Below are 14,664 nucleotides of genomic sequence, written 5' to 3' on the forward strand. Positions count from 1 at the left end.
ACCTTTTCAGAGGAGTGTTCGTTCAGATACACGTTAAAAACAGTCAAGATTACTCTGTAATCATTTTATCACTTTGATCACGTTAATGACATCTGCGAGCTCAGTCACGGGGGTGGGCGGAGCTTTAAAGTCTCTCCTCGAGCTGCACAGAATGCAGGGCTGGTTTCTACTTGAAGCTGGTCCATGTGGGCATGAACTGTATGTGCTGTGTGGGAGAGTCCACATAGGAAGCAATGCACAACGATACCAGAGGCCATATTAGATAGCCAACAACATTCAAAAACAAAATACTGGCAATGAGAACTGCACACATTACAAGATAAACTTTTATTAACTTCAAGGCAAGCGCCTGACGCAACTACCAGTGGGGGCGCGGGATAACTTTGACTAAAACATGAGAGGGTAGACAACATATGTCAGGCTAGTGACCAACTGTCAGCTTCAAAGCAGCGTGTCCAGTGCGAGTCGCTTCAAATGGATGCAGCTTAACTTCCTGGACAACTGTATTACCCATCAGATATGTCCATACAGGGACTCCAGTTAGAGTGAGGTCTGCTTACTGTAGGTTTGTCATAATAAAAATGACAAACTAGAATAAAATGTCTGCTGATTAAACACTGTACATTTATTTGTATGAATGAGTCACAGATATGAACTGTGTCCTCACATCCTGTTGTTGTCAACCCTGAAGCAGTGAACGGCTCGATGGATGGCGACAATCTTCCAGAAAAACAAGTGAAATCCTGATTGGTAGAAGATTTGTGAGTGAGTGCGAGGTGACACCATACCTAGCCAGTCTCTCAGTGAACAGGTGGACTCTGTGCATCTCCTCGGGGTCGTTTGGATCCACCACCATCAGACAGTGGAAATTCCCATCGCCCACGTGGCCTGCTATGGGACCTGAGGGCAGAAGCCATCCACATTCAATACGATGCCAAAACACATCAGCTTTTTACATCACTTTCTTCTTCTGTGCTCTTGTGATGATACACCAGAATGACCCCTACATCTTGGAGCTTAACAAGAGTTCCTGTATTTAAAAGTTGTAGTATTAGGAGTTAAGTCTCATTCATTGATCCCTTAGACCTCAAAGTGCTTCCTTCAGTTAAAATATGCACCTCAAAGCTACACGTTTTAATCAACCTTCCTGCAGCTTCTCTACTCCACCACACGGGTCAGCTGACCAGCTACCAGAAAGCTCACTCAAACTGGTTCACTGAAATCCCAAAAAGAAAGAAATTATTTTCTTTTCATAAATTTCTTTTATTTTTTTTTCTAACATTAAAGCTAAATGCTTTGAGGAATAAGAGAGATTCAAGTGCCTTGAATGAACAACATGGTGTAAAATTCAGCTGTGGGTGCGCTTTCAGCGTGAAGTCAAGTGGATGTGTGCTCACCTGTAAGTCTGTTCTCAATCAGGTCCTCCTTTGTCTCCACAATAATTTGAGGCAGTCGAGACAGAGGAACACACACATCTGTAGAGTAGGCCTACACACACACACACACACACACACACACACGGAAGATAAGGTCACGATATTGGAAAGGCATCAAGCAGGTGTCTTGTGCAATCTTCAGGATTTAAAACGTTAATAAAGTGAGACATAAAAGTGCCTCCGAGCAGTGACTGTGTTAGTGTAGCACAGCGCTGTCACACAAAGCCTCACTATTAAAAGGCAACATATCCAACAACCTCAACTCGAATGGTACTGAGTTTTCACACAGCAGTGATAAGTTATATTAATATCACACTGCAGGCTGTGTGTAATCCCTTTGGAGCAATACTACATCTGCCCAACACGAGAGCCCTCTCACGCTGTAATACACCTTCTTCTTTTTACCTTCCTTAGTGTCAGTGCCGAGGAAAGGTGTTTTAGTGTACAGTTAGCTCCATAAATGTTTGGACGCTTACACTCTTTTCTGTCACAGTGGGTTTTAAATCAAACTGTCAAAACATGATTAAACCTCTTTATTCCACAAACGAGGTGAAACAGCAGAGGAGGAGAGAAACAAGGCACAGCACACATTTTTTTCCCTTTTCCATAGTTTATTAGGGGCGGGACCCTCTAACCTCAAGATACCAAGCAAACAAAACACAAACAAGAACTGCAGTAGCCAATAAGATACGACCACGCACTGTTTAGTTCACTGCTCAAAAATTAAAGGGACACTTTGAGGCCTCAATGGAAAAAAATCGTGCTGGATGTCTATAATGATATGGACTGGGTAATGTGTTAGGAAAGAAAGGATGCCACATTGTTTGATGGAAATGAAAATAATCGACCTACAGAGAAAATCATGCTCGAAGTCCGGTCTCTGAAGCAGGTGACTTTGTTTACCTTGCAGCCCGGTCTGAGAGCCAGAGCAGCGTACCAGGCATCATGACGAGCTTTCCACAACCGATTCCGTGTTTCCGTATCTCGAGCCCACTGAAAGTCTGACCCTCCGTTACTCTGAGTGATGTCCTCTGTAGAAACACACACACTGACCTTCAATTGGAGTTTGCTTGCTTTCAATAAATCACATTACATCCAAACTTTAACCAAAGAGAGAAAATCTGCTCCCACTTCCACAACACTACTGTTATGTGAATGTTAAGCAGTTTTCAGAAGCACTGTCCTGAGATCCAGTGGATGGACCAACCAGTTTACAAATAATAATAAGCTTTGTTGGACACATCCCCTCACAGACAAATATTTGTGACTACTGTTAACATCTACGACAGTCTACAACAAAACCGAGGACCCTGAAATGTTTACAAATGGTTCACTGACTTCATGACTCTTTACTTTTCATGTCCTGGCCATATCTGGGAAACTAACACTAAAGCTCAATATCTTTCAGAAACTGCTTTATCTAATGGGAGAACATCTGGTCTGATATCAGCAAACACACACACCGGCTGTTTTGACCTGCTCCTCGAGACTTTGTTCTGAGCCGTGGAACTCCAGGAACAGAGTTGGGGTCACGGGGTAGGACAGAGAGCTGAACCTGTTGCACGCATCAATCATCACATCATCCAGAAACTCTGGATCACACACACACACACAGGACAAACACACGATTAAAGGAAATGTAGGTAAGATGATCTAAAGTCATTCACTTGCATCATTGCTGCGTAGGTTCCAGCTGTCAATAATTGGTATTGATCTCATTTTCATCTCTAGTTTGAGGATAAATTCTTCCCTCCTGGATTCTATACGTTTTTTAAGTGATGCTGTATGAACCCTGCCTCCGGGTCCTAAACTACTCTGCGTTTATTAAGGCTGCTGTGTTTTAACACGTTTAATGTTTTGTATCTTGTTCTATTTAATCTGACCAAGCCCCTAAAAACAGTCAGTGATCACTGTCGGCCTCTCTCGGGTTTTATTACCACTATACATTTTAAAGCTCAGTTTTTAAAACCTAACAATGCAACTACAGCCCAGCCCATGCAGCAGTATATGAATGATTAACCTCGTATTGTGGATGGATTATCTCAGTTGTTCTCCTGACTGAAGTTCGGTCCGTTTACAGCATCCTGCCATGCGATTGCATTTGTCCCTAATCATCGGGAACCCTCACGTTAACGAGTGGAAAAAAGTTAGCGTTCATCCTCCAGCATTACTGTGTTTATGTTATGCTAACATAGCTGTGTCACTAGCAATCACGTAGCACAACATTATATAACAGCTAGTCCAACTTCAGTAACCCTACAAACGTCACTGCTGTTTAGTTTTCTGTCTTCATTTATGTTGGAAGTGATAGCAGAGCTGTACGTTTGAATTTTTCAGAAATCTCTCAGTCAGAACATGCTATATTATGTTTAGATGGAAACTAGTGAGCTAACTCCCTGCTAACTTTGAACTCCGTTAAACTTCATAAATCCTGTTTTCATGGATGGCTGGATGTTAAACCTAATTGTTACACACTGATCACTTTATTAAAGTTTGTAACTCTCAGTGACGCCGCAGTGTTTGTTTGACTTTGGGACCTGAAGCAGAGTTTGGACCCTGAGGTCAGACCGTTTTACCACTACCACTGCAAAAATCGCGTTTCTGAAAAGAGCAATAACGTTTTGTCTCTTCCTCATTATGTCTATAAATCTTTATGTGTCTGTTTTCTCCACGACTGAGGCTTACGCTAAGAGAGGAAACAATGCGTTTACAGTGAAGATAATGATGGGAATAATAGAATTGAGAGAAACACATAAATAAGGAATATTTAAGTGATCAGTTATGTTTTCACCATTTTCACCTTTAAACAGTATTTTGAACTTTCTACATTAGAGTACTGGACCCTCAACGTTTGATACACGGACCTTATTCTGTGAAACTTTGGCAATGTTTGAAATGTTTGTTTTTGAGTGCATTTTGCTAACATCATTTTATTTAACAGTTCAAAATAATCCAGAATTATCCCTTAACATTGAGCCCTCTGCATCACAGTGTGCCGTTATTTTGCATTATTTCCAAGTTTCCTGCTCACCGATGCGAGCGATGGGTACTCCAGCTTGTAGCGTCTGCACTGTGCTGTCTACAGCAGCCTGGACGGAAGGAAATGAGCAGACCGCTGACACCATGGCCTCTGGGATGCCATAGAGGCGTAATGTGGTCTTAGTGATGATCCCCAGGGTCCCCTCTGAGCCTACAAACAGGTTTGTCAAGTTATAGCCAGCTGACGTCTTCCTGAGGAGAGAAACCAAGACAGAAGCAAAGGTAAGAGGCTTTCAAGATCATAACGATACATCACATTTGCCTGGTGAGTACCTGGGACGGCGGCCCTTCCCGGCAGTGTGTACGATGCTCCCATCAGCCAACACTACCTCCAGGTTTATAACATTTTCCCTCATAGTCCCATAACGCACTGCATTAGTACCTGATGCACTGGTGGCAGCCATACCACACAGAGATGCATCAGCTCCAGGATCTGAGACAAAGCACATAACCAGGGTTGGGTCAATTATTAAAAAAGGACACATCTGTAATCTGACAGTAACTTTGTATAACCCAGATATTTACAACTTGGGACAACCGCAGTGACCACTTGTGAATAAGAGGGCAGCTGTCATGAACTTTAATATTTTAACATGCTAACTGAGGCCTGTAGCACATGCTCACAGTTGCTGATGATCAGTTAATCAAGTGCACTTGATTAGCAGTACCTGGCTGCTACCTACTGTCTTGTACTTGTTTACAGAGAAGCAAAGATTCCCGTGCATGTGAAAAAACCCTAAAAACATCCTGCATTGAAGTATTATTTAGGTATTCTTTCATCATCTTTTAACACTACCATCATAGATGGGGGTTTTATCATCACATTATATTATTATATAATATAATATCAATATATTTTTTAACAAATCAGCATCAACATCATACAACATCACTAATTCTGTGCAGTAGTTTTTCTTTCATCTTTTGGTACAACTTGTACTGACAGGCCAAGATAACTAGCAGCTGTTCTCTTGGTGCTATGACGGTCACAAAGACCCCGACCGCCACCCCTAAACTGAACACTCATGTCAAAAGTGTTGACTTAATGCTTAATCTGTGTGAATCCCTGTGAACATCCTGACTGACCAACAGGAAACCAGAGGCCTGTGTCCCGCAGGTATGCATTGAGAGCCTTCCGAGTCACACCAGGCTCCACCGTCACATCAAAGTCCTCTGGGTGGAGATCCAGAACCTGTTCCATGTTCCTTAAGCTGAAGCACACTCCCCCCTGAAGGATGATGACACAAACAAACACAGGAAATAAGACTTACGACAGTTATCACCAAGATGACATCCTGCTGGTTATTGTTGTTACTAAAGATGTTAACTGTTCTAAGTGGGAGAAAGTATGACCACACAAATATCTCACCTTCATAGCTCCAACCCCTCCCTCCAAGCCAGTCCCAGTGCCAAAAGGGATGATGGGAAGGTGGTGCTTGTGGCAGACCTTTGCCAAGGCACTGACCTCCTCCACACAACGTGGAAACACCACCACATCTGGAGGACGGCATCTGCACAGAAATAATGCAGTGCTATCACATTCCGTTTTTTCTACTTCTCCAAAGAACCACACCCATTCTTCCCACTGCTCCCAGCAGCTGAGCCAGAAACCACAGCTCACCACACACGTTTTTGCCTCAGGTTGTGTCTCCCTGTAAGAGTGTGTTAGATGTTCAGGCTACCACATCAGGTGTTTCGTTGTTGTTCTCCAATAAAGGTGTATGAATCTACATGTTCTCGTGCTATAATCAGTAAACAGCTTCAGGTCATCGGGTGCAGTTCCGGGTCACGCCGCTTCACTTCTGTGGATTTGTAAACATGGCTGTGAGCAACGCTGTAGCAGTGATACTGAGGGAGGAAATCAAGACTGTTGTAAAAAAAAAAAAAAAAAAAAAAAAAAAGCAGTACGAGTGGTCCCCGCTTTGGAGACAGTTATTTTTTCTTTGTTCCGAAGACAGCGGGAGAGCTTCGTCCTATTCTCGTCCTGTGAGTTTTGAATAAATACCTGCGGATGTACACGTTCAGCATGCTAACACTCAGACAGCTTTCTAATGCAGTTTTCCAGGTGGTTGATTTACAACTATTAATCTGACAAATACTTACTTCCATGTGGCAACCACCCCACAGGCAGTTTCTGAGGTTTGCATTTGCCTAAGAATACCTGATGCTGCTGTTTGGGCTGTCTCTCACTCCTCGCACCTTTGCAAATGTGCTGAGGCAGCATTTAGCTGCAGAGGTCGCTTTGCTCACTGCCATGCCGTCATCACACAGATGCAGCCATTTATACCTGCCTCTAAGGCGCTGCAGTATTCTACCAAACCAAAGGGGTCGCTACTCAGACAATATTGTGTCATGTGTGCTGATAAGGAGGGGAAAGAGACAAAACAAGAAGCCAGGACTTTGTCAAGGTTTTTGCAAAGTTCTTTCCACAAGCTCAAGTTTTTAAACAGTTGCAAAAGTTGCATGACCAACTGACACGCCACAAAGACACACGTGACACAGGATGTGCGGTCAAAACCGTCATCAGACACAACCGACGTGTTGGCCTTAGCTCAGAGAGAGGGGCCTCGACAACTTAGCCTCTCCAGATTATTGGGTACTACATGCTTTATATAATATAACACAAAGCAGGAGAAAAACTAGAGTTGCATTGGCCGGGAATCGAACCCGGGCCTCCCGCGTGGCAGGCGAGAATTCTACCACTGAACCACCAATGCTTGCTGCAGCAACTTTTGCACGGAAGACAGTGGGTGAGCCGGCTGGCACGCGTGTATTTCACATTGTTCAAGCATTCTCTGTATTTCAGGATTATGAGACTAAGGGTGACTCTGACTGTGAAACTAAAACTGGGGAACAGCTGACATTTTAGTGATGTTAGAGGCTAGACAAAGACCTGCTCAGATAACCCTTAAAAGGATTGCTGAGACCCAGTGATCCTGATCAGGATCACTGGGTCCTGTTATACCCCATGGTTACAATAAAGCCATTTTTGCCATCGTACATGGAAAAACTTCCACATCAAGTATATTTGTTCTATCGCTCACCGTTATTTGCTTACTGTAGGAACTTCTGCAGGGAAAATAGACAGTGGCCCCTCTGGCCAGTTGCACATGCAAGTATATAGATTAAGGTCTTCTTTCTTGAAACACTTGATTTTAACACTAGGGACACAATATCTGTCAATGTTTGTTTTTTGGCTAACAGAGAAGCAGTTTTAGAGTTGTGCATTCTATAACAGATTTACACATATATAGCGGAAAAACTAGAGTTGCATTGGCCGGGAATCGAACCCGGGCCTCCCGCGTGGCAGGCGAGAATTCTACCACTGAACCACCAATGCTTGCTGCTGTGACTTTTGCACAGGAAATGGAGGGCTTTCTGGGCCAGTCGGCATGTACGAAGCAAACTTCCAGTGCATTTAACACCATCAGGCTAATCCTACTGGGTGATAAGCTGATTTTTGCACAGAAAACAGGAGACGGCCCCACCGGCCAGTAGCACATTTAGCATTGTTGTCAGCCCTGTGTGTGAAGAGTAAGGGTGGATCTGACTGTGAAACAGAAATCAGCTGTTTCAGTGCCACCTAAGCTGACTCTAATTAGCAATTAAGTGTACTTAAGGTGAGCTCTAGTGCCATGTTAAGTGGCTTTATTGTCATTTTAACCATGAGCAGTCGTGCAGTACACAGTGAAATGAGACATCAGTCCTCCAAGACCATGGTGCTACATATAACAGGCTATCAACAAAGGACTACATAAAGTGTAAGTGTGCAAAAAAAACCAAAACAGCACAACACCAGACAGAACAGAATAATGCCGACACAAGACAGTGCAATAGAAAAGTGCAACAACGACATTGGTTGTGATAAAAGTGACTTGACCTGTGTGTGTGTGTGTGTGTGTGTGTGTGTGTGTGTGTGTGTGTGTGTGTGTGTGTGTGTGTGTGGTTTTTTTTTTTTTTTTTTTTTGACTCACTGTTCAGTTTATTGACCAACATCTGGGTTTTGTTGTTTTCCTTCTCTAAAAGGTCATAGCGTCTTGCCTCTCTTTCAGTTTAATTTAACCATTTGCCTCCCTGTCTCCTTTTTTAATTTGGACACCTTTTGTTACTTCCCCGTCATCCCCTGGACCTTTTAGGGTAATGTCACAATAGGTTTACCCTTCATTTTAACACCTAGGCAGCACAACATCTGTCAATGTTTGATTTCTGACTAAGAGAGAAGCAGTTTTAAAGGTGTGCATTTTATAGATTCCGATTTTTTTAAAAAAAATATAGAAAGAGGGAAGAAAAGTAAGCCCTGCATTGGCTGGGAATCGAACCCGGGCCTCCCGCGTGGCAGGCGAGAATTCTACCACTGAACCACCAATGCTTGCTGCTGTGACTTTTGCACAGAAAACAGAGGACGGCCCACAGTCCAGTAGAACATTGTTGTTTATGGTTTTCTCAGTGTTGGGAACTGTATGTGAAGAGCAAGGGTGAATGTGAAACTGAAATTGGCTAACAACACAGTCAGTCACAAGACAATGAACACCTTTCAAAAAGTGCTCACTACTGTACCAATGCCTGATGAATCTTAAATGGCAAACGTCATACTACATTTCTTCCTTGGATCCTACTTCAGTTGGGTACAGAACAAAACTGAGGTGTCCCTAGGATTTATACTGGTATGCTCAACTACTCAGAGACTCTGGAAGCTCTAAGCTTTTGAAGATGTTCATTAACGGAGGTAAATGATTAGCTGACTGGACACAGGTGAACCGAAAAACTGAAGAGAAGCTAGAGAGAAAGTACAATAACCAAAAGTCTACTAAATAAAACAAATTAACTAAACAGATCTAATGTTTGTTGTCACAATAGAATTTCCAAGTTACTGAATGTCACATCCCTCATGGTAAAGTTTGGTATCATTAAACTTGACTGACTGATCATGGTTATAAGATAAAACATTTTGTTAGAGTATTATCTTTACAGCACTGCAATTATCTTTTACAACATGACATTTAACACGTTTAGTCTTTTGTATTTTGGACTGTCAGTGAGAGAGAACAATGAATTTGTAGACCTTGCTTTAGTCTACGGTTTTTAATTCACACGAAATGTACTTTGATATGGGCTGTATCAATAAGGACATGAAAGGATTTCTCAGAAAGATAAAGAAATATAAAAAGTGAATCTTTTGAAAAGAACCAGGAAACTGTTATGATGCACGACCATTAAGATGAGTCCCAGCGTACTAGGAGTTACTGGGTTGAAGTTAAAAAAGTATTGGTTGCTTATTGCGCGCTAGGAACTTTTGCAGTGGCTGGGAATAAAACCCAGGCCTCCCGCGTGGGAGCTTGGGATTGTTTAGCTCAACAGGCCTAAACAGTTTCCTTTTCATTCTCTATGGTAGTGCTAAACTTCAGGTGTCATATTTTTAACCATCATGATCCTTCTTGTGCTGTTGTGAATTTGAGATGCGGCACTTTTTAAAAATTTCCACTGTTAAATTTCAGGAAACAAGACAACTTATGTACCACCTGAAACAGATCTCAGCGATCCTTGTTCATTCATCAAAAGTAAGAAACGTTGTTTGTAATGAGAGTAAACCAACAGATTAATTTTTCAGGTCTATCTTAAAGGTAACAGAAGTGTCCACTGTGATTTCATTTACTTGATTTGTTTAAGGAAGCTTCTATCGCATGGGTAAAGGCGGTTAGATTTAATCAGCTGTGGTAAAATGGCATGGTAAATGTGAGCACTTTGCGGACAGAAGGTGAGCGTGTACAGCACCTGAAAAGTTCCTAGATTTTTAGCACTAGTGATGCTGCTGTAACGCTGCTTTTTTAAAATTTTATATATTTTTTTTTTATGTATTCTAAGAGAAACAATGTAAGAGTAACACTGCTTTTCAAATATTTATGTTTAAATTTTAGCTCCTTCAGTTCAGCCGGCTATGGCTGGTTATAAGCATGACCTCAGCAGCTGGACTTTCTCTTCACACCAGAAGCTGTGGATGAAGACTGAGCTTCAGGACCTTGGACTGTGGCCTGGGTCTCAACCAGTGCGTTACTCCAAGGGAATGTCACTTCGCTCCAGCGTCTCCCTCCACAACCTGAGCGGCTGACCTACCATCTCAAAATTTCTTCCAGCTCCACCCCTTCTTTATATGGAAACCGGAGTGTGTTATCATTGTCAGGTTAAGAAACAAATACATCTTGCCATGACTCCATGGTTGCTTTCGTCTACAAGTGGTCTCTGCTGGTGTGGGCAGGCCATTAGTAATTGTTGGCACCACTGGTCAGCATTACATCCTATCCTCATGACTGACAAGAACTGGTGTGCTGACAATCCACGATGGCTGGAGAAACTGCCCAAAAGGTTTACCGAACTTTTCTGACATCCAAAAAGGCCATCTGCAAGTCTTTACGGATGAGCTGAGGTGGACTGACAAATCTCCAGCAAACATGGCAAACCAAATTGACGAACTCATGCACCACAAGTATGAGCTCACCTGGCATACCTCACCTGGCCACAGACTGTGTCTGGGACTCTGAGGCATGAAGCACAAGGACAGGGGAACATTGGGCAGTTACAGAGGAAGGGGAAACCCCCCACAGGAGTTCAGGTCTTCTGAAACTTGTCATGTCCAGTTATTACATTATGAATGAAAACTGGCTAATTGTTTCATGGATCAAGGTTCAATTTGAGACGGTAAGGTCCTTGGATCCGATGTACCAGGGAATGGCCAAGAGGTACAGAGATGCAGGAGTGGAAAAAGCCGGCTACCAGAGGTGAGACAGGCTACGTTCACACTGCAGCCGAAAGCGCATCAAATCAGAATTTTTTTTTTTTTTTTTTTTTTTTTTTTTTTGTTTGACCCTATGCGACCCATATCCGATCATGGTATGACAGTGTGAACGGCACAAATCCGATATTTTCAAATCCGATCTGGGTCACTTTCGTATGTGGTACTGAATCCGATACATATCCGATGTTTTAGAAAGCGACTGCTGTTTGAACGGTCAAGTCGCATTAAATCCGTCTTTTACGTCACTGACACAAGACAGACGCCAATTATCAGCGCCGGAGAAGCGCCCAAGAACACACTGCAAACACTTCCTGGCCATCCCGTGTAGATGTCAGTGAAACTGTTGGGAAGACAACGTTGGAGAAACGTGAACATTTTATTTGTTCTGTATAATCTGCAGCTTCTGACAAAAATCTGCAACTATCCTTTGAAGCACCGCTACTCTAAAACAGCAATAAGGATAATTATTAGGTTATTTACATTATTATGTATATAACAAAATAACTTAGAGTAAAAATTGGGAAACAAAGTCCGAAGTCTTTATATTAAGGGCCATCAGTCAAACAATACTGTTTGGTCTGGGTCTAAACAGAGCGCGTTGTGTGTGACAGCCAAAGTGTCTGGACCATCTCCAGCTGTTTGCTGCATGTATTAAAGATAACTTCAGACATTGTCCTGAATTGATTCTTCTGTCTGGTGGACATGTCTGACATAGGCTGTACAGTCACACAGGTAAAAGACAAGCAGTTGTGTTTCTAATAATATAAATCAAACGGAAGGTTATGAAGATAAAAGCTGTGAGACCCCACTAGAGAAAGTGTGATTGTTATCATCACATGACGTGACTTAGAAATAATGTACAAGATTTAAGGGCAGCACTAACAATTTTTTTTTTATTGTTTATTTTTTTTTTTTTTTTTATTAAAACAGATTACCTGATGGTAAGCATACAGTTATATAAACATGTAGGTGAACTCTAACAGGTTATAAAGAAGAGTGATACTTTTGCAGAAAACAATTTACTTTTTTACATTTACAGGCTGCTACCCCCGCGACCCGACCTCGGATAAGCGGATGAGGATGGATGGATGGACATTTACAATCTGTTATTTATAAAAACAAAAGAAATGTAACTAGAGACAAACTGTCTTAGGTACAGTGTCAACTGTTTCTTCCTCCTTTTTTTTTTTTTTTTTTTTTTTTTTTTTCTTCCATCTAAGTCTCTCTGCCTCATAGAAAGCAGACTCCTGAAACTCCTTCCAGCTCATTTCCTTGTCCATGCCTTTGTCTCTGTATAGAGTACACTTTCAAAGGGCAGCAAATATAGTTTTCCTGCCACTTCAGGGAAGCCCGTATGAATGTGTGGGCTATTTGGTCCCTGTGGCTGAATCTGCAGAGGTAGCGTCCGGTTCCCTCTGGAAAAATTCTGTCTGAACAAATTCTTCAAAGGGCATTTTAGGGTTACTGATTCCCTCAGCAGCATAACTTTGATGTATCTTCTTTGAACAATAGAAATACGGCACAGGCCCTCGCTGGTACAAAATAGTGGATGGAAGATCCATCTGTCTCATATTGGGACTTGGGCTGTCCACAGGCAAGACAAATCTTTCTGCCTTCCTTCCTCAGGTTGCTCCTGCTGTTGATTCTCTAAGATGCGTTCCACCATCTTCTCTATTGAGTCTTGTGTCAGAGGTGTAGACAGGGCAGGAGGAGGTGGGTTTAAGTAAGCTGGCTCCATGGTGACCACAGGAACACTGGTTGTGTCACTCCCTTCTGTTAAAGAGTGCCAGAGTTGCTGAGTCTGCAGAAGTTTTTCTGGGCTTGTGTTCAAAGAAGTGTTTAGAAGCTTAGCCAAGTGTTTCACATAACGGGATATGTGTAGCTTGGATGTGCGGTGCAGCAAGCTGTTGGGATCTGTAGCAGAACAATGGACCATGTTTGCATAATCTTGATCCACAAGGTTTTTCTTCCCGTGGTGCTTTTGCAGAAAGTCATCTATTGCCTCTTTCATGGGTCGTGTCTAGCGTGTGTGGTCCAGCACAAAAATCTGTCCACCTGTCTTTATGGGTCCAGTGCGAGCACTCGATGACGAGGACCAGATCGACAAAAGTAGAGCTTTCTGGGAAACGATAGTAATAGTTCAGTGGTTGCTCATATCATGTAGTAGTAGTAGTGATGATGATGATGATGATGATGATGATGATGATAATAATAATAATGCCAAATTGTTTGACAATACTAATATGTTAACTTTCACATGACTGTAGGTTGCTGGATGTCTTCTGATGGGATCTCCTGCTTTAAAAGCGCACTAGCAGAAAATGGGTGGGTCACAGGTGGTGCTGGTGCATGTAATGCCACGGCTAGCTGGAGAAGGGTCCCAATGCTGGAACCTGAAGTTGGGCAGAGACAGGTTTTTGTACAGAGGATGGGGCCTGAAGAGCACCCAGTTCACCTTCTGGGTTTTGTGTTTGTCCCAGTTTAAAGGGACTGGACGGCAGCCTGGCTCTCTATTCAAGCCCAAATCGCTCACCAGTGTCTCTGTCAGAGAGGTGAAGTGCAGGGTACTTCTCCTGACCGGTCACTCTCCTGGAGGCTGCATTCAACTCCACCACTAGAGCTGGATCAAAAACAGAAGGGAGAATGACACCTGGCTGCTTACGGTCCACCAGTCTTTGGTAGTTCCATCGTGCCACCCCTGTCATGCCCTGGGCCTGGAATAATTCAGTGGATACGTGAATCCCAGTAATCCACTGGGCCTGGTGAAAATGGTAACCCTCCGGCTGTGAAGTGCATTGGAAGGGAATCCAGATGGGGTCCTTAGCGCCTTCACCAGGGACATAGTTTAGCTAAAGAGTCCCACCATACCGAAACATTACACCTTCGGAAAGTTCAGGGTCACTCAGGCAACCACAAGGAATATGCACTCTCTCTATGCGCCACACCTTCAGCATGGATGGCTTGAAGAGTGGGAGGTTGTTGGGGTCTTTGGCCAGGTGAAAATAGTTTAGGACTCTTTTCCACTCTGTTCAGCAGCTCTGTGGGTTGTGATATTTTGCTCTCGTATGTGTTGCTTAGTGCGATTAGCAGAATGTATACAACAGAACTTCTAAGCATGGCGCCTCTTCAGGGTTGCCTGATCAACCACTGAGAAGGCAGCAGAGAAGCTGGCAGAAAGTGCTGATCAATGGATGATGCTCAGAGGTGAACTCCCACAAATCGCTTCAGGCAGTGCAACAGGTCAAGTTTCACAATAATGCTGCTATTTTAGTGGGTTTAAGGCCCTAGCAACAATAGCAGGAGTCGTTTTCCAGGCATCCCACGATAGATTTTCACCAAGGATACAGTCTGGGATCCTAAATGGAGCACAGCAAAAAGTTCACTTACATGTTTATATTA

The 14,664-nt window shown here is 42.9% G+C and overlaps 1 protein-coding gene, 1 long non-coding RNA gene and 3 other non-coding genes across 5 annotated transcripts in view; 1 reads left to right on the forward strand and 4 right to left on the reverse strand.

The window, feature by feature from the left end:
• Positions 1 to 14,664, reverse strand: part of ldhd (lactate dehydrogenase D) — a 42,873-nt gene that overhangs the window by 1,743 nt on the left and 26,466 nt on the right. Inside the window, exons 3-10 of the mRNA XM_040046918.1 lie at positions 5,845 to 5,986; positions 5,562 to 5,703; positions 4,749 to 4,908; positions 4,468 to 4,667; positions 2,900 to 3,028; positions 2,340 to 2,467; positions 1,398 to 1,488; positions 789 to 900 (exon numbers count right to left, since the gene is read on the reverse strand). Of these exons, the coding sequence (XP_039902852.1) occupies positions 789 to 900; positions 1,398 to 1,488; positions 2,340 to 2,467; positions 2,900 to 3,028; positions 4,468 to 4,667; positions 4,749 to 4,908; positions 5,562 to 5,703; positions 5,845 to 5,986 (1,104 nt within the window). The remainder of the gene's footprint in view (positions 1 to 788; positions 901 to 1,397; positions 1,489 to 2,339; positions 2,468 to 2,899; positions 3,029 to 4,467; positions 4,668 to 4,748; positions 4,909 to 5,561; positions 5,704 to 5,844; positions 5,987 to 14,664) is intronic.
• On the reverse strand, positions 7,122 to 7,192 carry trnag-gcc. Its single transcript has one exon. It is a non-coding gene; the product is annotated as a tRNA-Gly (tRNA).
• On the reverse strand, positions 7,745 to 7,815 carry trnag-gcc. Its single transcript has one exon. It is a non-coding gene; the product is annotated as a tRNA-Gly (tRNA).
• LOC120743317 lies at positions 8,059 to 10,759 on the forward strand. The gene is made up of 3 exons (XR_005698153.1): positions 8,059 to 8,236; positions 9,971 to 10,033; positions 10,391 to 10,759. It is a non-coding gene; the product is annotated as an uncharacterized LOC120743317 (long non-coding RNA).
• trnag-gcc lies at positions 8,774 to 8,844 on the reverse strand. Its single transcript has one exon. It is a non-coding gene; the product is annotated as a tRNA-Gly (tRNA).

The sequence above is a fragment of the Simochromis diagramma genome, unplaced genomic scaffold (genome assembly GCF_900408965.1).
Source record: "Simochromis diagramma unplaced genomic scaffold, fSimDia1.1 OVJJ01000106.1, whole genome shotgun sequence".
NCBI lineage: Eukaryota > Metazoa > Chordata > Actinopteri > Cichliformes > Cichlidae > Simochromis > Simochromis diagramma.